This window comes from Eptatretus burgeri, chromosome 9 (assembly GCF_056783735.1).
Source record: "Eptatretus burgeri isolate ZD-2024b chromosome 9, Ebu_testis_v1, whole genome shotgun sequence".
Taxonomy (NCBI): domain Eukaryota; kingdom Metazoa; phylum Chordata; class Myxini; order Myxiniformes; family Myxinidae; genus Eptatretus; species Eptatretus burgeri.
The window spans coordinates 79,946,708-79,970,208 of NC_140969.1; the positions used below are offsets into that span (position 1 = coordinate 79,946,708).

The 23,501-nt window shown below is 41.9% G+C and overlaps 1 protein-coding gene across 4 annotated transcripts in view; it reads left to right on the forward strand.

Annotated features, from left to right (window-relative positions):
* COL22A1 (collagen type XXII alpha 1 chain) overlaps positions 1-23,501 on the forward strand; it is a 287,830-nt gene that overhangs the window by 57,136 nt on the left and 207,193 nt on the right. For all 4 annotated transcript variants that reach the window (XM_085895736.1, XM_085895737.1, XM_085895738.1 and 1 more), the window contains one exon: positions 16,088-16,153. In XM_085895736.1, the coding sequence (XP_085751862.1) occupies positions 16,088-16,153 (66 nt within the window). The remainder of the gene's footprint in view (positions 1-16,087; positions 16,154-23,501) is intronic.

Here is a 23,501-nt window from a genome sequence, read left to right on the forward strand (position 1 = left end):
CTGTAAGCTCCGAAAGCCAGACGTGGAAACGTGTGGTGTTATAGTGTGCCAAAAGAATGTCTCAGGTACAGGGCTTGTACTTCTCCTCAATGCACTATTAATTTTCTCTTAGATCACCTAATTAATGGTTATGCATTGTTCGAGAATACGATTGGTCTTCTTGTGAGTCATAAGGGAAGGCTCAACCTGCTCAAAGCTCAGACAACATGAATTGCATTCTAAATGGTTTGACTTGACACTGAGTAAGTCATTCCAGGAAGGGAAAATGGAAACATAAATGGAAAGTGGAATACATAATATGTCACAATCCTGCTGTCAAGTTGATCCACAGATATGGCATAATTCCTGTTAATTGTGTGGTGTCAAGCCAAGCAGAAAGTCAATCAGTTATTTTCATTATGTAAGTGGAGATGAAAAAAAACCGTTGCTGATATATTGCTCTGTCTTATTTTGTTTATTACCTCTGCCGCGGATGGTGGATGGAGGTTATGTTTTCACCCCTGTCTGTTTGTCTATAAGCAGGATATCTCAAATGGTTATGGACGGATTCGGACTAAACTTGGTGGAGATGTTGGGTGTGTGACAAAGCCGAAGTGATTAGATTTTGGTGAAGATTGCAGATCTGAGAATTTTATAATTTTTTGGGTGATTCCTCACCATTGAGAGATGGCAACAAAAACTATGTATAAGCGTGTTATCTCTAAAAGTTGTGGACGACCTGTGACAAAACGAGGTGGAAGAGTTGGTTCGGTGACAAGAACAAGCCGATTAGATTTTGGTTAAGGTCCGGAATCAGATCCGACCTATCAGTGGCATACAAAATGTCAACTATTCAGCCTGGTGGAGGTATAGTATTGGGCCTGAAGTATTTTTTTGCAAAATGTTTGTTAAAAGTAGTTGTTAAATGTAAAAAAAGTTAAAACAAATAGTTGCAAAATCGTACATTTTGAGAGGAAAAAGCAAACGCTGCATTATTCACACTGAACATTTATTCTAAATGAACAAGCTCCGTATTGGTTATCGGCAAACAAACATTAATTTTGTGTATTTTACTCTTCATTATCGTTGTATAGGCTGATACTTGAACTTCAATCATCATCATCCCAGTCTCTCACTAATTGTTTGCCTGCATTAACTTTGTTGCTGCAGCTATAACCAACGCAGCCACACACCTCTGTGCATGGAATATTGTTATTCTGGTACCTACATATTGCCTTACATCCAAATCTTACCAAATTCATTATTGCTTCAGGGGATAGTGGATTCAAACATCAAACTGGAGCAAAATGACTTGTAGCTGCATCGAAATTCCAACCACACTCAGCAGGAGATGTAAGGAATGCATGACTTTCTCCAGCCTTTCTCCACATCATTGTTATGTGATGTACCCAACAAATATGTAAAGTTAACCAAGTGGTAGTTGGTGGGAGACTCTCTCACTCAGCTGCACAATTTGAGTATAAGAACACAATTGGGACTTCTGGTTCTGGGTTTGGAGCGTCGGCAGGTCTCCTTCAGGGCTCTCTGCTGACGATCTCAAAGTTAAGTTTCCAGTCGTTATCTGTCCCATTTTAACTGTTTATTTTCTCACCTACATGTTACTGTATGTTCCTAGTTCAGTTTTGTTTCAAAACCATGCTATTTTGTGAGTTTTCATCGACCTTGACTGACCGGGTGCTTGAGGCCTACCCATCACTCCCTTGGTGTATGATCGTGTTTATTTGTATTTTCTCCCCATTACCTTCAATTTATATCTTCACCACTTTCTCAATGTCCACCATCCCTCCCAACTAAACACTATTTCTTGTCTTAAATCCCCCCCAAAAAAACTACCTTTCTCCTTGCACACTCACAAGTCTTGATCCTTATTCTTCTTCTGCTTCTTCCTCTTCTTCTTCTTCCTCCTGCCAGCACACCATCTTTATTCTACTGAGCTGACCCTCTCTCGCCATGACCTTCACGATTTCTTCCTACAACCTTCCATTCCCGAATTTTACCTGTTCTTCAAAAATACATCAAAAAATAATAATCATCCTTGGAACCCTTTCGATCTCTCCACCTCTTGTAACCACATGTGTCTCTCTACTCTTCCTGGTACTTTTCATCGACCCAGCAGCTTCACACTGCGTTTACCGTTCCAAAAAAAACCACACACTTCCACAATTTTACTTCAACCTTTCCTTTTCCAAATGTTATGCAATCCTTATTTAAAATAAATAATTTCACTTTTGACTTTACACCTCCCATAGCCAAGTCCTTCTCCCATAACCACGTGATCTGTTTACACCCCCTGCGTTTACCGATCCAATTTCACCATTCACCTCACAATTTTTTTGACAACAAGTTCCATGGCCTTATCTGATGAAAACTCTCTCAAATAATAATAATAATAATAATAATAATAATAATAATAATAATAATAATAATAAAAACAATCTATTATGATGCTTCATCTTCCTCTTTCACACGTGTAGTACTCCTTAGGCCTAAGTCACATTTGCTCTACGGCGAGGATACGGCGACCATACGCCCTCTGAATTGACAGAAATGTGTGGGGGCCGCAGAGTTTCTGCGGTGGCCTAAGGGTGGCCCTACACCGTTTGGCTATATTTTACAGGCCGTAGGGGTCGCAATGGAATTATAGCGCGGAGTTATAACTTTTTTCATTTCTACGTTCGCCGTAGCAATTCGACAAGCTGAAACAAAAGAACTGGTAAAAAAAACCCACTCGTTACCGTCCGTCTGGCCGCACGTTCGCCTTAGGGCCCCCCTGTGGCCCCCCTGCAGTCGCCTTGCAGTCGCCTTGTGGGCACCTTGCGTCTGCCTTGAAAATTATATGGCCGCCGCAGGAACGCCCTAAGGTAACCGTCCGACATCAAATCAAAGACCGTATGGCACCCCACGTTTTGGTCTCCACAATTTCTAAATACCCTGTGCGGCTCCCCGAAAAATAAAAACATATGTGACTGCTACATTGTGTGACCGTGGAAATACTGCGGCCTCCCTATAATTGCTAGTGGCCGTAGATTTTGTAGACCCCACGGCCGCCGTGGCAAATGTGACTTAGGCCTTACTGTATCATAATGCACTACTCTTCTACTATTTCAACAGACTGCTCTCAATTCAACCTTTCCTTCATACCTTGCCTAAAAAATCCAACTGTTACAGCGTTTCTTCTCTCCATTCTCTGAATTCGCCTTTATTGCATCCATCAAGAATTGTGTTAAATCGCATCTCTGACCTAAAACTTTTTAAAACCCCAGTTTGCTATGAATGTTCACTTTCCATCAACTATTCTTTTTTTCCAACTTCAGTGCCAACTCACCCCTCTCAGCCCTCTCACACCTCACTCTCAAAGCAACCATCCCACTCTTCTCCCTCCAAGCCTCCCTCCCTCTCACATCTCTCAAAAACTCCCACCTCAGCTTTCGCCCTCAACTCTCCCCACTCACACTTCTGCAACCATTCCCCTCCCTCACTCACCCTTCTCAAAGTCCCCCCCCACTCTCATCCTCAAAGCTGCCTCCTTCCACTGCCCTCTCACCTCCATCTCTTCACTCCACTTCCTCAAATCCTCAACTGCCTTCTGCCCCCTCTTTTGTCCACCCTCTCCCCCAGGACCACAGAGCCATTTCTCCTCCTCATCCTGCCCCCTCCCCTAGCTATTCTGCAATCCCCCACACTCTTTCAACAACCCTCCTTACCTCCCCCCCTCGTCCCTTGTCCTATCCTCCCCCTCCCCTCCCACCCCCTGCACCCAAAGCCTCCTCCATCCCTCTCCATTAACAGTGTGGACCTCAAATATCCGGTGACTTTGCTCAAACGTTTCAGATCTTTCCATACAGGTTGCCACTGACAAACCAGACCTAATCTGCCAAACAGAAACTTTCCTCCCCCAAGACGTGTCTGACTCCCAAGTATCTCTGCCTGGTTACTCCCTCCTCCAGTATTCAAGATCTGATCCTCGTCCTGGTGGAGGAGTTGTTCTCTTCATCAAAGACTCTATTCCTCACTCTCCATGCACTGCCCTCACTCCCCCACACCCCCAGGAATACCTCTGGCTCGGGCTTCCCCTCCACTCCCACCTCATGTTTATATGTGTGCTGTACCTTCCACCAAACAGTGATGACTCCATCGACACCTCACTATCTGAAAACATGGACCAACTTCTATCTTCTCATCCAAACTCTCTCTTCCTCATATGTGGCCACTTAACTTGTCATCATGCCACTTGGCTGGGTGTGGGTACCTCTCTCACCTGTCATGGCACTTCAGCAAAAGCTTTCTGCGACTCATTTGGACTGACTCAATCGGTCAACTTCCCGACATGGATCTCAACCAATGGTACTCCATCTCTTCTGGATCTGATTTTGACAAATTTCCCTGACAATATCTGCTGTTCTTTCGCTGCTCCAATCGGTTCTTCTGACCACGTCCTTGTCAAAGTGGACATCTCTCTGGATATTATCAGAGAACCACCTCACCGCCGTCGAGTCTGGCATTTCACTCAAGCCGACTGGCAGGGTCTCCAAGCAGCCATCAAACTTATAGAATGGTCTCCTACCGCTACTTTCTCCAACATCAACTCATCCTGGGAATTCTTTCAAAGAAACTTGCTCTCCCTCATGCACAGATTTATCCCCTCTCGTCTTCAGTTGTCCTATCCTTCTTCCTGCCCTTAGTTCATTGAAGCTTGTGGTGAGGCAGTTGTCCTGAAACAACTTGCATTTGCCTCATGGAAAGCACACCCAACTGAGAGCAATCTCAGTTCCTTCCATAAAGCTCGGAACAAGTGTGTATCTACCCTCAGGAGAGCCAGAAAACAACATCTTTCTAAGCTCAAGTCTAAACTTTCAAACCACTCTCCCTCCTCAAAATCCTGGTGGCATCTAATGAAATCTGTTTCTGGTGTATGTTCCCCCTCCATCCCTCCCTTACCTCAAATGGCCGCACTGCTGATACCGCACGTGAAAAAGCTGAATGCCTAAACTCGGTATTTGCAGCTAAATATTGTGTCCAAAACCCATCGCTTTCTCTACCCACCTTACCCAGTCGCACCCAACTGTCCCTGGACTCTGTGCCCTTTTCTCCTGAGAAAGTGGAGATCTTGCTGTCAAACCTCGACTCAGATTCTGCAACCGGTCCAGACGGCATCAGTCCACGTGTCCTAAAAACCTGCTCTTCTGCTCTTGCTCACCCTCTCTCTGTTCTATTCACCCTTTCATTTGCTCAAGGTCATCTGCCATCTGCTTGGAAATCAGCAAACATCACTGCCCAAAATAAAAAGGTGCAAAAACAGATCTCTGCATCTACAGACCAATCAGACTTCTGCCAATCATCAGCAAAGTTATGGAATCCATCATCGCTTCAGACATTAAATCCTTCCTCTTCTCCAATGGCTTGATTTCCAATCTTCAATTTGGTTTCAGACCAAGTCACTCTACCCTGGATATGCTGCTTCTGCTCTCCCAACAATGGATGGAGGTCCTCAATGCCGGGCATGAAATCAGAGCCATATCCCGAGACATATGGCATGCTTGACATGGTCTGGCACCCTGCCCTGCTCACCAACTCTCTTCCTATGGTATCCAAGGCCATCTCCACTCATGACTCGCAGACTTCCTCTCCTGTCGCAGTCAAAGTGTGGCCCTAAATGGAGTTCTTTCATCCCCCCTTCCTGTCAAAGCTGGAGTTCTTCAAGGTGGCGTTCTGGGCCCTGTTCTTTTTCTGTTTTTCATCAATGATCTCTCCGACTCTCTGGAAAATCCTCTTTATCGCTTTGCTGATGACTCAACCCTCTGCCGAACTATCTGTCATCCCTCAGACCGGCAAGCAGCAGCTTTTCCGCTCACTGCAGATCTGGATAAAATCACAAACTGTTCCAACACGTGGAACATGTCTTTCAATCTGGACAAATCTCACACTCTCACTATGTCTCTCCGAAAGGAGCGTTTAGAACCCCCCCCCCCATCCACTTTCTCGACAATCCTCTGGAAGAAGTCCTTTCTTTCAAGCTTCTGGGTCTCACTATCTGCCATGACCTTTCCTGGGAAAGTCACATTTCAAACCTCGCCTCCAAAGCCAGTCGCCGACTGGGAATCCTCCGTCGTGCAAAGTCTTTCCTCGGCCCACCTGAGCTCCTGACCACATACAAAGCTTTCGTCTAGAGCCTGATGGAGTACTGCTCTCCCCTTTGGGCTGGTGCTCCTTCCTCCCACCTTTCTCGTCTTCACACTGTGGAAACCAAGGCTGTTAGGCTGAGTCTTTGGGCCTTTCACTCTCTCACTGCAGGCTGGTTGGTGGTCTTTCTATCTTCTACCATCTCCTCTCCAGCCTCGCCCCCCCACCCCCCGCTCTCTCTCTGCGATTTGTGCCCACCCCATTTCCGCAGGGCGCTCAAGATCCGCCAACAACCCCCTTCTGACAAAACTACCAAAATCACAAATCACTGCTCACCTTCACTCATTCATTCCTCTTTTTTCCCACCTTTGGAATAAACTCCCTCACTCTATTCAATCCCATTCTTCCCTCCAGGCCTTCAAAACAGCTGTTCACCACCACCTCTTATCATCCCCCATCCAAATCCTCGATTTTTTCTACCCCCGATAATCCACCCAAGCCCACCTCTTTCAAATTCCATGCTTTCCTTCCTGAAAATCCCTGTAATGTCCATCTTGTATTCCCCATGTTCCCCACCCCATCCCTCTCCCTTCCACAGATCTCCTAATGTCTCTGTTCCCCACTGTTTTGTCCTTCCCACTGCCGCCTCTCTTGCCTCATGACCCCCTTGCTGTGCATTGTGTGTTAGCTCTCATACGAGCCTCGACAAGGTATACAAAAAAAATCTCGTTTACTTTGGTGTTGACTTTGGACCTGCAGAGCATGCATACAAGTTGTTCCAGCTGGGAACAAATTTCTGGAGATGTATCGTTGTTCCCTCGTGATGCCAATGCTTCCAGGATCTCATCATCGGAATACCTTCCAGGAACACCTTGAAATACACCCTTACAATTGACCAATCCTTGTTTCCACCAGAAAATCTTCCAAAGATATCAGACCCTGTAAAAGCATGGAAGGCTGATATCGCCGATGCATGTTTTTGGCTGAAATTGTCATAAATAGGTTGTACTGCAATGTTTCTTTTCAGTTTGCCCTTCATTGTGGGAAAAGTTGTCGTAACTGGTAAGCTTGGATACATTTGAATTATCAGGAAGGAAGATGTCAGTGTCTGGAGAATCAATCACAACCTCTGCATCTATCAATTGTAAGAGTGTGCAGCAAGAGTAAAGTATCTGCTTCATCTTGACTTTGGGTCAGCAGGGTATTTGGAACACAAATATTGCCCTCATTTCTGTTTCATGGGTCACAATGAAATTGTTCAATCTGTTGCTAGGGATCATGCAGTGATCTCGACCTTTGGCAGCTAAATATTGTATAAGTTCTGCTTTGTTTTTGATATTCGGGAGGAAATCCTTCAACAAAATATTATGGATTAATATAACTATCCTTGATGTGGCAATATGTTGATTACCCTTTTGTCCTCTTTTTCCTCATTTGTTCCTTAAGGGACATGTTGAGATGTCTATCAAATACCAATCTAACTCCATCATAATTTGCTGCCATGTTGCTGAGTTTGGAAAGAAATGATTGTACAAAGTCATGACATGTTTTCATTTGATCAGTTTTGAACATGGAAATCACAAGAGCCATGCAATCGATAATGATTACTCTATACGTTGAAGTTGTGGTTCCGTTTCCAGCCTCAACTGCCATATCTTCCGATGCTGCACCTGGGATATGTATTATCTGCAATAGTACGTCCATCGTTTGGTTGTCAGATACATCAGTCATGGCTGGTTCACTGGTTTGATCTTGTACCTCCTGTTGTTCATTGTAAGCCATTAGCTCAAGATGATGAAGGTTCGTAGCATTGTCATAAACTAACAAGAGTGATCCATCTGATACAAATCGGGATCATGGAACGATGACAAATTCCCAAGTTCCGATGCGTTCCTTAAGATAAAGCTCTGGCCGGCTTCCTGAAATGATGACAAACCTTTGCAATCGTCCTCCTTCTTCTCTGATTTTAACCAGCTTGTCTTCCGCTCTTACTTATATTGTTGCATTTGCATTTTTGAATGTTCCGAGCTTCCTTTTGTTCATTTTGTCCCTCATTGAATGGTTTCCCTCTGTTAAATGTCCTGTGACAAATCCCTCAAACATCTGCTGTCCAGTGTCTTTGCTATCTACGATATCTTTGGTCACTATCTCATTCATAACGTCTATGGTAAGCAGGTTGTAAATATTATCCTGTGTTACGAATCTGGCAGCCATTTGCACACAAACAGAAAGCAGTCCCCGCAGTTCAGTTATTTCGTTAAATATATGTGTATAGTTACAATCCGTCCCCTGTGTCTTAAGGGAATTTCATGTGTGCGCTGCGGGTTTTATTTTATAGTTAGAATTTATACAACAACTACAACAACAACAATAACAACAACAGCGGCACCGTGGCCTCGCTCCACCGTCGCCATTACGCACATGGCCTTAGGTGAGGAGGTAGGGAGAGCTACAATTGCCTCAGCTTCGACTCCACCCCAGATGGGTGGGAGTTGCCCTGCCTACCATGGGCCTGCCCAATGAGGGATGGCCAGCCAATCGCGCGATGCCCCTGACCAATCCGGAGACGAGTTACCTCAGAGCAGAGGCTCCACCCCTGCGAGGGGTGAGGTGGATAAAAAAGGTCGCGAGCTGCTCGTGCGAGGACAAGATGGTTGGTTCCTGCTGGTTGAGTTTGTGGCTCCTAGTCAATGATCGTGCTGGTCAGAGTTGGTGCTCATCCTGGTTGGTGTCGTGTTTGTGGTGCTCGGGTTGCCAATCGGCGTTCGCGGCTGGCCAAGTCGCTGCTTGTATTCTGGAGGCATGGGTTCGAGTCCCACCGAGGCAGGTTGTGTGGGAGCGAGCAAGCTGAGGATCCCGTTTCCTTCCACGGAATCCGAGCTCCACAAGCTCGGGTTGATGGAGACCGCACGAGGCGGAGAGGTACCAACCAGACCTTGACCCTCATTTCACCTTCCCACTTGAGCCGAAGGACCGAATAAAGACCATTGAGGTCCATTTCTTTTGGGGTGCGTGTGTGTGTGTGTGTGTGTGTGTGTGTGTGTGTGTGTGTGTGTGTGTGTGTGTGTGTGTGTGTGTGTGTGTGTGTGTGTGTGTGTGTGTGTGTGTGTGTGTGTGTGTCTGAGTGGGCCCTGTCTTTAAGTAGAATCGCTTCAGTGTTTTCTTTTCATTGTACATTGCATTTTATTCGGTTGTAACTCTGCTCTGTCTCCCTTCCCGATTATTGCCCCCATTATAAATAAACCCCCAATTGTTAAATGTTCCAGTTCGTTGCCCGTGTTTTCTTCCATCGACCCAGCATGGTTCGTGCTTGAGAACCAGTAAGCCGATTGGGCTGTAAGTTGTCGTTTGGACCGACGGACTTTGGTAATTCCGCTCGGTTACACCGGACCGAGGTCGCTAGAGCGACCCGGTTTGACAGAGTCTGTCGAGGGTGTGACTTCCCCGGTAATTTGACGACGTGGGTACTTAGGTATATTGAAATTCGGCTATTAACCCTACCCCACGCCGTCAGAGATTGGCGAGTACAGTCCTTACGTGACCCGTGACCTTCGGAGTTGTTCAATAGTCACGACCTAAATTCCAGGTGTTCGGTGGGAGGCGGCTCCACTGCTCCACCTGGCGGACGTTCCTCGCCACCGACGCCCCAGCCCACAACACCTGATCCTCATCTGCCATACCATGATGACCCTCTATTACCACTCTGAAAAGTAAATATATTAATAAAAATGGGTATTGTCAATGCCATGGGCTCCAAACACCATTCTAAACCTGTAATGAACTATTTCAAATCACATTTTTATGGAAAATAATTATAAAACTGTGCCACTTTTTATCGTGGTGGCCTTTTTGGATTTGTTTGGAAAAGTTTGGAAAAAATGATTTTCACAAGTTTGGAAAAAAATGCCACCCTATTTATTTAACATCTTTATAATACTGTATCTTAATACAGAATAAAGTGGTAACTTGCTCTTACCGGTAACAAACATTTTTATTACATAACTGCCCACACTAGTGTGCGCTCTACTATATGCCATTCTAGTTACCCTCGCCAGAGCAGAGGGTATTGCATTTGGTTCCGTTTTTTTTTTTTTTTTTTTTTTTGTCTGTCTGTCTATCTATCAGCTTATCTGTCATTGTTTTCCCAAACAGAACATGAGTGTGTATTAATTACATGAGACTCTTTCCAACCCAAGAAAATTTAAGACCCTTTGGAACCTTTCCAACCCTAAGACCCTCCAGACCTTGAAGACCATTAATACCCCTAAAACTGTTAATACCCCTAAGACCTTTTAAGACCCCTCAAACACTTTAGAGCTTTTAAAGCCTTGAGATCAATACCCTTTAGACCCTTTAAGACCCCTTAGACCCAAATAGACACATACGACTCTTTAGACCCCCTAAGACCCTTTAAACACTTTAAGACGATTTAAGACTCTGTATAACTATAAGAAAAGTTAAGACTCCCAAGACTCTATTGACCTATAAGACCCTGTAAGACCCTTAAAACCCTGTCAAGCTCTGAGACCCTGTATAACCCTTAGACCCCATAGACTCCATTGCACCCTTTAGAACCCTTCGACCTCTAAGACCCTTTAAATCCTCATACACTCTTTTGAACTCCGAAGTCCCTGAGACTTCTTTCTGCACTTTAGACCTTCACACCTTTCATACCTTTTATTACCCTCGAACACCCTTTGACCTTAAGACTCTTTGAGATGTTTTAAGGCCCTTCAGATCCATTTAGACAATTCCAACCATTTAGATCTTAAATTACACCCTTTGGACCCCTTTGACCTATTAAGACCCTTTTGACCATATCGACCTTTTCAGACCTTTCCACCTTTCAACCTTTAGACCTTCAGACCATTTGACCTTTAATTTTTTTTAGATCTTTACTCTTTGCAAATTTACAACTACAACATTTAGAGCTTTCATTTGCAATCAACGAACTTTCATTTAGTACGTTGTCTTCCATATATTTGTCACACAAAATAAACCACACAAAACAAGTCCTGGTGAGGGAGGGACTGCAATCTCTGATTGCTCTTTCTAATTACCTCTGCCACTGAAGGTGAAGAAGGTTATGTTTTCACCCACTTTTGTGTTTGTTTGTGTGCAGGATATCTCAAAAAGTTGTGGATGGATCCGTATGATATTTTGTGGACAGCTATTTTGATAGCCGTATGATGATATTTTGTGTGTGACAAGGACAAACTGATTAGATTTTGGTGAAGATCTGGATCCGGATCAGACTGCTAGAATTTTTTAAGTGATTCTTCACCATTGAGAGATCGTGCCAAAAACAATACGTAGCATGATATTTCAAAAAGTTTGGATGGATTTGGATGAAACTTGATGGAAAACTTGGGTGTGTGGCAAGGACAAATTGTTTAGATTTTGGTGAATATCCGAATCTGGATTGGATACAAGGATTATTTAATTTCTAAACTGATTCTTCACCATTGAGAGATAGGGCCAAAAACGATCTATAGCATGATATTTCAAAAATGTATTTGGCCCGATATGTTCTCGTGGATCAGGCTTTATGTGGTGGAGGTATGCGCTCAACTGAGTGCCCTTCGAGTTCTTTCTGTAATTTGGTGTTTTTTGTTCCTAATTCATGAATTTTTTTAACCTTTCACTATGTGGAGATTATCTGTGATTTTGTGTTTATGATGTGAATCTTTAAATGTTTACAATTATTCCAATGATGTGTGCTTCCCAACCATTCTTCTGTGTCTGTAGATGTTTCCCTTTGATTGAAGATCTTTCCCCTTATTGCACTTTCTAAGGTGTCTGAAGCCCTGGGTGTTTCTGGAAGTTCACTCAACACCTTCTTATGTTGTAATATTTTATCTTTGTTGATAATAATTAATTTTTTTAATTAATTTTGATTTTGTCATTGTCTTTTTCAGTATTGGGTTATTTAGGGTTAGGGTTAGGGTTCTCGTGGTGCATTTTAAGATCCATCATATCCAAAAAGGCTTCCATTTGTTGATTTAGAAGTTCTTCTTTATCATCTTCTCCACTTAATCTGTTAACAATTTGCCAAAGTTCTTTCAGTATTTTTTTTAAATGTATTGATCACAGATGTTCGATTTGTTGAGATATAACCAATCATTTACGATCTGCAGTTGATATGTCGGTAATTGAACATTTTTGTCCTCTGTGCTTTGAGCCTTTCTTGATAAAGTATTGAAAACCAGAGGCGATTGTACTTTGGCCTTCATGTTAGATCTGTATTTATCATTGATTTTTCATTTAATCGATACAGGTATACAGTTATTAATTATTTTGTTCGTAAAAGTTATCTATGCTTACGTAATTGTGTGATTACTTTATCTTCCATCCCATAAACACATAGACACAATTTCAGTGTGAGAAAGCAAAAGTACAAAGCTTTATTCTGAAAGACAAAACCTCATCAGAAGTTAGTATATTTGTAAGATGAACCACTCTGTCCTTTTGCTTCCTGTGTTGCTAAAAATCTACTACCTATGGTTGAGGATACCCATCATGACAAATTAACTAATCTCCTTCATCCAACCAACATATTTTACTACCTAATCTTACCAACTAGGATCTTTTCAGACCCAAAATCAACACCACTCAATTTCACGAAATATGCCACAGTTTCACATCAATGACTAAATATGGTGTTTTTTGGATAAAGTCAACAAACATAAGGAAAATAAAAATAAATCTAAAATCTAAAATTAACCTTCTGACTGGGGACTTTTATGACCCTAATAATCACTAAATTTCATTAAATATGCTGAAGTTTCACATCAGTGGGGAAACATCATTATATAGATTGGATAATGATTCAGTGATAAAGAAAACAAACAAAAGCATAACAAAGTAAAAATTGAGGACTTGTTCGGTACAAATACCATATGAAGTAATCATATATGCAAAAAATTGAATGAAAACAACTGGGGTCTTTTTGGACCCCAGAAAGGATTTGCTTGTAACTCTGTGCAGCAAGGTGGGATCCAAAAACATCATATATATTTATTACCACCACATACAGGTAAACAAACTAATAAAACATGAAATACATCGTTAAACGAATGTAGGAATAACACATCAAAATGTAGGTCTGAGGTCCAAATACACCCCTGTTGGTTGGATGATGGATATATCTTGAAGAATGTCATACTAATACCAGGCAAAAGGTCTGAATTTATCTTTACATGTTGAAAAACTAGAACAGCACTCATGAGGGCACAAACGTCTATCAGGCTGTGCAGTTTACGGTTTGTAGCCAGATGATAGGCTGGATCTGCATACTTACCTGAACCAAAATCTATTTGGCTTGTTCTTGTCACCTCTCCCAGCTCATCGGCCAAGTTTCATCATAATTCCATCAACAACTTTTTTAAAACATCAATATATATATATATATATATATATATATATATATATATATATATATATATATATATATATATATATATATATATTGGCACTATCACTCGATGGTGAAGAATCACTTAAAACATTGTATCCAGATTCAGATCTTCACTAAAGTCTCATCAATTCGTCATTGTTACACACCCAACCTGTCCACCAAGTTGTTTTTTTTTCCAAATCCGTCCATAACTTTTTGAGATAATGTACTATATATTGTTTGTAGCCCCATCTCTCAATGGTGAAGAATCACTTTTTAAAATTATAGTATCCTTATCCGAGGTGGAACCCCACATACTTTTTATTCCCATTAGGTCATGACCTAATTATTCACTTTTAACATTTTTCACCACAACTTGACTTAAGTTTGGCCAATCAGAACTATATTGCCCTCTCTAGATAGCCAAGAGTATGGTGAATTAATGTTTAATTTACATCATAGTCAGGTTAATTTTCATCATATGGTTTTGCAGTCATGTCATTCTTTTGGGACTACCACTGGTAACATTCCCACTGGGTGCTACCCAGTGCTACTTGCTGCTTAGTTGGGTTGTCAGTGACTAACCGACACCTCTCAGTGGCTTTGCCACTTAGCAGGGTGACTGTGACACCCTACCAGGACTAAAAACAATAACTGAAAAAGGGCAGATGAGCTCCCTTCGGGAGCTAATGGCCATCCTATATGGAGATGGCGTCCCATAAAAAACAGCCAACGGGGGTAGGAAAATTTATTTTTCTGCCTGGTCTCGTTACATCTTCCTGCACAGTGTTCCTGTGAAGAGGTTTTCCATATTTCAGGACGAGGTGAACGTTTTACCAGTTTTTCCTCTTCTTTTTCTCTGTCGCCTTGGACATTTTGTAGCTTTCAGCCTTGTTTAGGGCAAATTTCTATAAAACAGAAAAAAACAAAAAAATATCCCTCCGAGTTAAAGGTCAATGTCAAATGGTCTGAAAAAAAAAATACGTATTTTTTGTCATCGCTCAAGTTTGCCAATGTGGAATCTCAAAGATGTTTTTGCATCATAATAGTGGGTCTGCACTGAAGTTATGCACCTGGTATTTTATTCATGTGCTTGACCTATTTTTCGGATTGTGACCTAATGAACAAAAAATACTTTTTTGATCATAACTTGAATAATTTTCCTCCGATTTTCATGATGTGAGTTTTATGGATAGACTGCAGATGGGGACACATTTTCTATTTTTCATAAATCTATAGTCTATCTACAGTCTATTCAAAAATATTGAAAGTGAAGTCAATATGGTGGTCTGAACAAAGTATGGCTGTCATTGGATTGTGGGCAAAGGGTATGTCACAGGCGATCGCTTTGAGATAACAGATATCTCGTTATTATTATTATTATTATTATTATTATTATTATTATTATTATTATTATTATTACTAGCAGAGTACCCGCCCAATGGGTGATCTTGTTTCAAGTGTGCAACATGTTCTTCTGACACTTCCCTTTATTTGGGTGGTGTATAGGCAGCAGACTGCTGCCTCTATTGCTCTCATAAATGAAAATAACCCCAGGATTACATACATGAAGCAAAAATATGGCTACTGCTTATATGCATATGTAATACATCATGGTTATATAGCTCGGATAATTCCAATTGCACAGGCCCCGAGGCTGACACCAGAGGCCTGAAGCCTAAGGCCTGATCCGTTAAAAGCCGAAACGTACTGTCACCTTACCAAGGCCCATGATGCCTATTGGTTCCAACTTTTCTACATTTGATGATCCCTTAAACAGTTGCTTCAATTGTTTTATACTGAACCGAAAATTTATTGGGAAGGCATGGCAATTGTGAATATGACACTTTTGAAGAGGCTTCCCATAACCCCAAAGTGGTGGACCTCTGTATGATATTTTTTCAGGTCACAATTGTGGGTGGTGCCAGGCTAGCTGTCCAACCAATGGTTATAAATAGTGGACATACATACAAACATACATACATACATACATACATACATACATACAAACACTTTCTCCATTATATGTCATTATTATTATACTAACTTTTTGCAACAGTAACTGGAGTGATTAAGATCTTTTAACCAAAATGGGGCTCTTTCCATTCACATTCGTTCATACAAGGTTTTGCTGCATGTATCGAGATAAACACTAACAGTGTTGGGTCATTAGCTGATAACTGCAGACATTGAGGTTTCAGGACATTAAGTTCAGTACCTCTCTAAAATGATGGGCCAGTCTGTATCAGTTGATGATGATTCAATACCAAGCTTGTCATCAAGATGGTATCAGTCTTTGTCCAGCTGAAATGCTGTGAATGATGAAAATTTTAAAGGGAAAACTGCAGTTCTGGTGAAATGATGTAAAAAAAAAAAAAATAGAAATCGATATACACCTAAAAAAAATTCACATGGAAACATGTAACATATTGTTATGTTATACCAACATAACAATATGCTATAACTAAAGTGGTGTTGGGATGAGAAGAGAGTCAGGGGCATCATAGTGGGAAAGATTACTGGCTGGTAATTATGTCCCTTATTTGCTCGATTTGTTGTTTATGTTTGCAGATGTTCTTTGTCCAAATATTCAAGTTGAAAACAGAAACAACACAAATGAACTTCTTGATGTCCCAGGTAACTTCTGTTTTTTTGCAATGAGTTGATGATGTGAAGAGTTGATGATTTTTTGCAATGAGTTGATAACAAGGAGTTGAAATAATGATAGAAGCCTCACAAACATAACATTCTATGTTCCATATTGATGCCAAGTTGCTTTCATGTACAGTATTTCTATAAACAAGCACAATGATATTGTTATCACCTTGTATAATGAAAGCCAAACATCCATTGGTGCTTTGTTCAATGGCAGGTCTGTGCAAGATTACACTCGGTGGTTTGCCATTGCCTTCCCGTTGGTAGTCAGGAGATAAACTTGGAATGTCACCAGGTGTTCACAATAACTCTCCAACAATTCATCAAAAGATGCACCATGGGATCTTTATAACCTTCATGACCAATAAAAGCTGGCTTGCAGACAGGACACTTGGCTTAATATCGCATCCAACAAATGACACACTTTTGGTTGCAACACAATGACTGCTTCCTGTGAAATACCAGCCTGACAGTTTATAGTTGATCCATCAATTGAACCCAGACGAGAAAGTTCAAAGGCATGTGTGCGATACCTCTGGTGCCAACCTGTTCGACAAAAGACAAATCTTCCTGTTCTGTAAGAAAGACTACGAAGTATAATTTAAGGATGTAATATGCAGTGGAATTATGTCAGACCATTTGTGAACATTTGGGAAATTTGTCTCCATCAATGCATTGAGACTTTGTCCAAAATTACAGTGACTATTATTCTGATGTGTAGCATTCAAAAAAAAGATTGCAATAAAAGATAAAGGTGGAGCAAGATGTCACCTGACCCTCCTTTAATTGACACCCTGGATGTTGTGTGTGGTAAACGTCTGCTGGTGAATTAGTTGTGTAATTGGGAGGTGATTAGGCCCATCAAAGCCAATGCTAACATTGCCAACATGTGGTTGTTTGTCGGTACTCTATCCTTTTTAATGCTGAGCATGAAGCAAGGAAGCAGCACTTACCATTTTTTTTTAAAGTCTTTGGTATGACTCACCCAGGGTTCAACTCTTGCCAACCTCTCAAACACAGAGCGGACGCTGTAAACATTGTAGTGCAGTCAAAATGTTGGATCACCTCCCACAAATTGCAACAAAAGCAAACTCAACATATTTTGATTCCTGGATATGTCCTCAGTGACAGGAAAAAGTCCTAAGGGATCCTCTGGGGGGGGAAAGTCCTGAAATCATGGAAATCCAATATGGCCGCCACCCGGCTTCAGGGAAAATGAGAAAATTGTAAAGATTGATATTTTAATTTGTAAATATATGTTTTTCTGCATTCTAATTGTTTCTAGTTATGGTCACTATATTGATATACAAGAATAATTATTAAAAAAGTGAAATGTATTCAGTGTAAAATAAAAAATTATAGCTTTTTTGTCCAAAAATGTCAATTTTTTGTCCCGAAATTTTTTTTTTACCTGATACTGATTTTGGCTCCTGGACCAAAAAAATAAGAAATGTTGAAGACACAAGATGAAATCAAGTCTATGGCAATACAATATAATTATGTAAATCATGGAAACATGACAAAATTCACAATTCCACTCGGGGCAATCACATCTGCCTGACGAAGGTTTCAAAATGAAAGTGAAAATTCACACTAAACTCAGAAACTACATCTATTATAAACTTACTATACATGCTAAGAAAAATCAAGCGTATTAAAGTTAGAAATCGACAATGTCGTCATCATCCTCATCATTGTCACATGGAGTGTTTGTGGAAACTGCAGGGGCTCTGGCTGCACAAGCTGGAGTGCACTCAATGTTGTGCTTCTTGCATGTGCATCTCAAGGTGCTACATTCAGCCTGGCAGTTGCACCTAATGACACGTAACATCTTTTCAGGAGCTGGAGCTATTGATGTCTGAAGTGGCACAAAACCCTCATCCCTTCCATTCTTGGACTTGCAGATACATGTGCAGGCTGTGATACTTTGCTGCTTCTGATGGTGGTGGTAACGTCTGTGGTTGCACGTGAGAGGAGCTCGAAGCCACCTTGTCCCAGTACCGCTGATACCGGAGGGTGTCCAGGGTGTCAGTTGATTTTCCATTGTAGATTATCACCAATGTTTTTTCTCCTGCATCTGCCACATCACATATGGAAGCTGGATATGTATCAAAAACCTTGGCCTGCTCACGGAATGTGTTGTTTGCTTTGAACTTTCTGAGGGAAGCTCCCTTTCCAATCCCATGAAGACGAGATGTTGTGTCGCACCCAAGAACTGCATGTAGAAACAGTATGTGCTTGCATATGTCTGTACCAATCATTTTCTTTGTAGCCTTGATGTTCCAGATGTGAGGCTTCTTCGTGTTCTACTTTGGCTCAGGACAAAATCAGAGGTCATGGGATTCTCAGCTTGCATGGTAGCATAGGAGGACTTTGTGTTGCATAACTGAATACACACCTAACCAGAGCAATTCCTATCAAAAAAACTCGTCTTAAGTTGCACAAAATGTTGTTTCATGGTAGAGCTGTAACTGCAAGTGCTTGATTACAAAAATTAACATTATCCCACAAAATATGGTGCAATGAATACAAGGATAAGGTGAAACGAGTCCTTTTTCACTCTATTTTCAAGAAATGGTAGAATCTACGTTTAGAGATAACCTAAGGATGCCTACAACCCCGACTACCTTCTACCAACAGTCAAGCATGGAGGAGGATGATATGATATCTGAGATTGATCACCTCCACCCATTGTTTGAAGAAGTGTGACATGACATCTGAGGCTTTCTCTGAAGCAGCATGTCCAGGGTAGAATGAACGGATCTGAATCCGAACTGATAGTCTAAGGTCAGGCCGTTGGAGAAAAGGATGTATTTTATGTCAGCTGTGATGATGTATTCTATGGCTTTGCTTCGGATCTGTTTGTGTACCATGTTGGTATACTGCAGTGACAATGGCTAACTTACAAGATGGAAGGTGACCAAGAGTAAATGATAGGGTGAATATAACAGAAAAGGGATGTGCAAGAGCAGAGTAGAGTTTTTAGGACCCGTGCACTGACGCTGTTCAAGCCTGTTGCAAAATCAGAATGAGTCAAGGGTTGCCAGAAATATCTCCACCTTCTCAGTTGAGAAAACACGGTCTGTAGGAGCAGTTGGGTACGAGAGGGTATGGCCGGTACGAGGAGCAAGTGGATGGGTATACGAGACTTGGAAGCAAATACAGAATTGAGGCACTGGCTATGGTGCCATTTGAAGTGATGTCAGGGATAGAGAGGGAGCATACACCAGAAACAGACTTGATATGGTGCCACAGGTCTTGGAAGAAGGAGACAGGTTTGAATGTTCAGCCTTGAGGTTGGCCAGGTGATGTTATCTGGCTCTTCTGAAAGTGGACTCACACCTGCTGCTGTATTTGTGGAATGATATGAGGTTCTCTTCAGTCGGATTTTTCTTTCAGGAAGAGAAGGCAAGTTGTTTGAAGGCCACTACCCAGTGGTAGAGGCATGGGAGTGGGTATGATAAATGTCAGACGAGATTAGATTAATCTGTGCATAAGGGAGAGCAAGTGTTTGTGGAAGAATTTCCAGGCAACATAACTATCAGGTGTGGCAGAGATGTAAACCGGTCCTGAAGTGAAAGGGTAACTTATTGACAGTTGATATCACTGCATATGAAGTAGAGAATTTTGCGATGGGTGGTTAAACCTTGGTTCATGTTAGCAGAGGATAAGTTGTAAATACTGTAGAGTCATCACTGTCAAGAGTACAGTTCAGCACACCAACAAAGAAGAGGCATTGCAGAGGGGAAAGCACAACCAAAGTTGTCCCTAAGTGGTATGGAGGGGTGAGAGTAGCACAAGGACAGTGAGCAATGGAGTCATTAGTGTAAACTACCACTCGACCACCAGGACTGGACCGAGCCCTGTCAAACCAGAGGAGACAATAGCCGGGAAGTGACACAGAGGGATCGGGACCATCCTATGGGAGGAATGATTGTTACGCAAATAATGTCAGGTTTAGCAGTGGTGGGCTGATGTATGAGAGCTGATGCAGTGGTGGCCAACATTGAGAGATCTATCAGATTGGAGCAGAGGTCTCAGATGTTAGACATCCATACATTTAGGAATGGGAAGGAGGTTCTGTTAGCAGGGATGTGGAGTGCGGTCAGGGAATTTGGAAACAGGGTGTGGTGGAAGCAGGGAGGGGTGAGGTGAGAGGGAAGGATAAAAAGGGTGAGGCATGGGGAGAAGCGGATAAGGGTGGGGTGTGGGGGAAGCAGTGAAGGGGGGGTGTGGGGGCCATGCTGAAGGAGCATATGAGGTGGAGAGACATGGAATGGGGAGACACAGGGTGGTAACAGAGTACTCCAGAGCGGGTGTGGGGTGACCCAGGAGTGAAAGAGATGATGTAGGGGGGAGGTTACTGATATGAAGAGGTTTACTACCATAATCCTGCACTCATTATAAAACAAGTTTGATTTGAGAATTCCAAGGGCAGATAGACAGACAAAGACAAACATTAGCATTGGGATGGAAGGAACGATGATTCAGACTCGACTTATTTAAGCTGTTTAGCGTTTAAAATAATTTCCCCTATTGCTTCTGCAAATGTTTTCTTTGCAATAGAGATATCTGCCTTTTTATTGATCATTTCCTTGAAGCTCAAAACAGCACAGCTTATGCTCAAACCCGATGCATCCTTAACTGCCCTATTTGTTGCTGGCTGACACACCAGTATTGAGACCCAAAATACCCACTAGAACGCTCTCTGCCCATGGATCACATACAAAGTATCAAGTGTGTACTATAAAAAGGCAACCAGAATGGCTTTTTTATTTTGAGCAAGTGTCATAGTGCAGCGTCCATGTGGTCTCAGAGTTAAATGAGTCACTCCACCAGCAAGCATAACTCTGCATGGCTACGAAAGCAGCACTAATCACAGAGAGCACAGAGACATTGATGGAAACCACAGCTGTCACAACTATTTTAATGGATCTTAAACACCAGCATTTGGGTTCCTATATTTTGACTCGTCCTTTAGTATCAACGTATTTCGCTGTTGAGAGTCTTCCCTCCTCTTAAATTGTGTATAAGGGTCATGAAGGAGCTTTGACAAGGACAAATCAAGAGAAAGTTGGCAAAATCAACATGCTAGGTGGGACCTCAACCAATCATCACCCAATATGTGCTCAGTTGCAAATAGCAACCATATGTGCCAAACCCAATGTGTATGAGGGCTGATGCAGACACCAAGTAACACCGAAATATTAAATTTTAATTTTTAAATAATAAATTGACTTGAACTTATTTCAAATAAGCATATAAAACAACCATTCCAAGTAAGCAACATCAGCTTCACAAATGATTAATTATATCCATGGAGAGCTGTGAAAGTATTGCCTGCAGCCAGTGAGCTACCCTACCTCGGTCATGATGTGACATGACTGCTGGAATTGTTTCAACGTTGAACCCTTATTTGGCTTCATGGGGAATTACTTTGGCTTATGCCTTGTCCAATTTGGACTGCAAAGTGTAAATACAGTCACTGGCCAGAATATTATTAATAGAATGAAATAATTGAGTTGAACAACTTCTGGCATTGGCTTCTTCACTTCCATACAACATATCTTGTCTATTGTTAAATGTTTCAAATCCTGAATAATTTAATAGAGAAAAGGTCAAAAGTGATTACCCACTATATGTTGGTACTCCTGGGAATAGGTGCTTCTTTTAGATGACGAGCTTCCTAATGGATCTTTTTCTCCATTTTTCCAGAGCCAGTTGACCTCAGAGTACATCCGTAATAGTTGGCAAGACACCTTTCCAGCCTTCGTCACTTCCTTGATGGACTGTTGAACTGCATGGGATCATCAGTCCCCTTGTGAAGTTAATTTGACCCTTTATTGAAAACCATGATTTTTTAATGAAAATGTTCACCACATCAATCTGCATCTTACTTACGCCCATCAAATGTGAAATGATATTTTTGACATTGATAATACTGTAAACAAGATAATGTTGAAAGTTTCGAAACATTTGGGGTTTTTTTCTTTTTCAAAAATGGAAAAGTGCAACAGAGAAGTGTGATAGATTCTGTCACTAGAGGTTCAGTGGTATCACTGGAAATTTGCCAACAAACGCTGGGATTTTCGTGTCAAAAAGATGTGAGGATCAATAATTTCAAGAAAAGACGAAGAACAAAAGGAAATGCTCCTGAGCTCAGAATTTAATACAGAAAACGTTGTTTCTGTTAACTTGGAGAGATGACAGAGGCGTCAGGAGGATCAGAATTAGCCAATACATGAAGAATAAAGTCAGCCTGGAATAAGTGGAGACAAGTAGGTGATATCTTTCAAATGTATATCATTCCATCCTGATATGTATATCAAGCCATCCTTTTTCAATCCTGACAAATCTCACTCTGTCACTATGTCTCTGAAAGGACCGTCTGAAAAAAACCCCATATACCTTCTCACCAATCCTCTTTAAGAAGTCCTCTGGGTCTTACGATCTGCCATGATCTTTTCTGGGAAAGCCACATTTCCAAGCTGGCCCCCAAAGCCAGTCACCGACTAGGAATCCTCCATTGTGCAAAGTCCTTCCTTGGCACACCTGAGCTGCTGACCACATACAAAGCTTTCATAAGCAGTCTGATGGAGTACTGCTCTCCCCTCTGGGCTGGTGGTCTCGTCTCTCACCTTTCTCGGCTTCACGCTGTGGAAACCAAGGCATTTAGGATCATTGGTATCTCCTGCGATGAGGCTGAGTCTTTGGGTCTCTCACTCTCTCACCGCAGGCAGGTCGGTGGTCTTTCTGTTTTCTACCGTCGCCTCTCCAGCCTTGCGTCTCCTCTTCGGCCTTGCCCCTCTGTCTGTGCTCTGTCCCCCCTCCATATTTCCGCAGGGCGCTCAGGTTCCACCAACAACGCAACCCCCTTCTACTGAAACTGCCAAAACACACACTCTTCAATCTCATCCTTCCCTCCAGGTTTTCAAAGCAGCTGTTCACCACCATCTCTTGTCATCCCTCATCCAAAACCATTTCTTCTACCCCTGTTAATCCACCCCAAATCCACGTCCTTCAAATTCCCCGCTTTCCTTCCTGAAAGTCCCTGTCGTGTCCATCTTGTTTACCTTGTGTACCCCATCCCATCCCTCTCCCACCCCTCTTGTCTGTTGCTCCCTTTGTTATACGTACTGTTTGTAAGCTCTTATACGAGCCTCGACAATGTATTCAAAAAAATAGTCAGGAAGCACAGAAACATTCCATTATCTGTAAGATTGAGAGTTTATAAAGCCTGTATCGAACCGATATTGATAAATGGAAGTGAAATATCAGCAATGTTGATTGAATGTGTAAAATGAATGGAAATAACAGAGATGAGAATAAG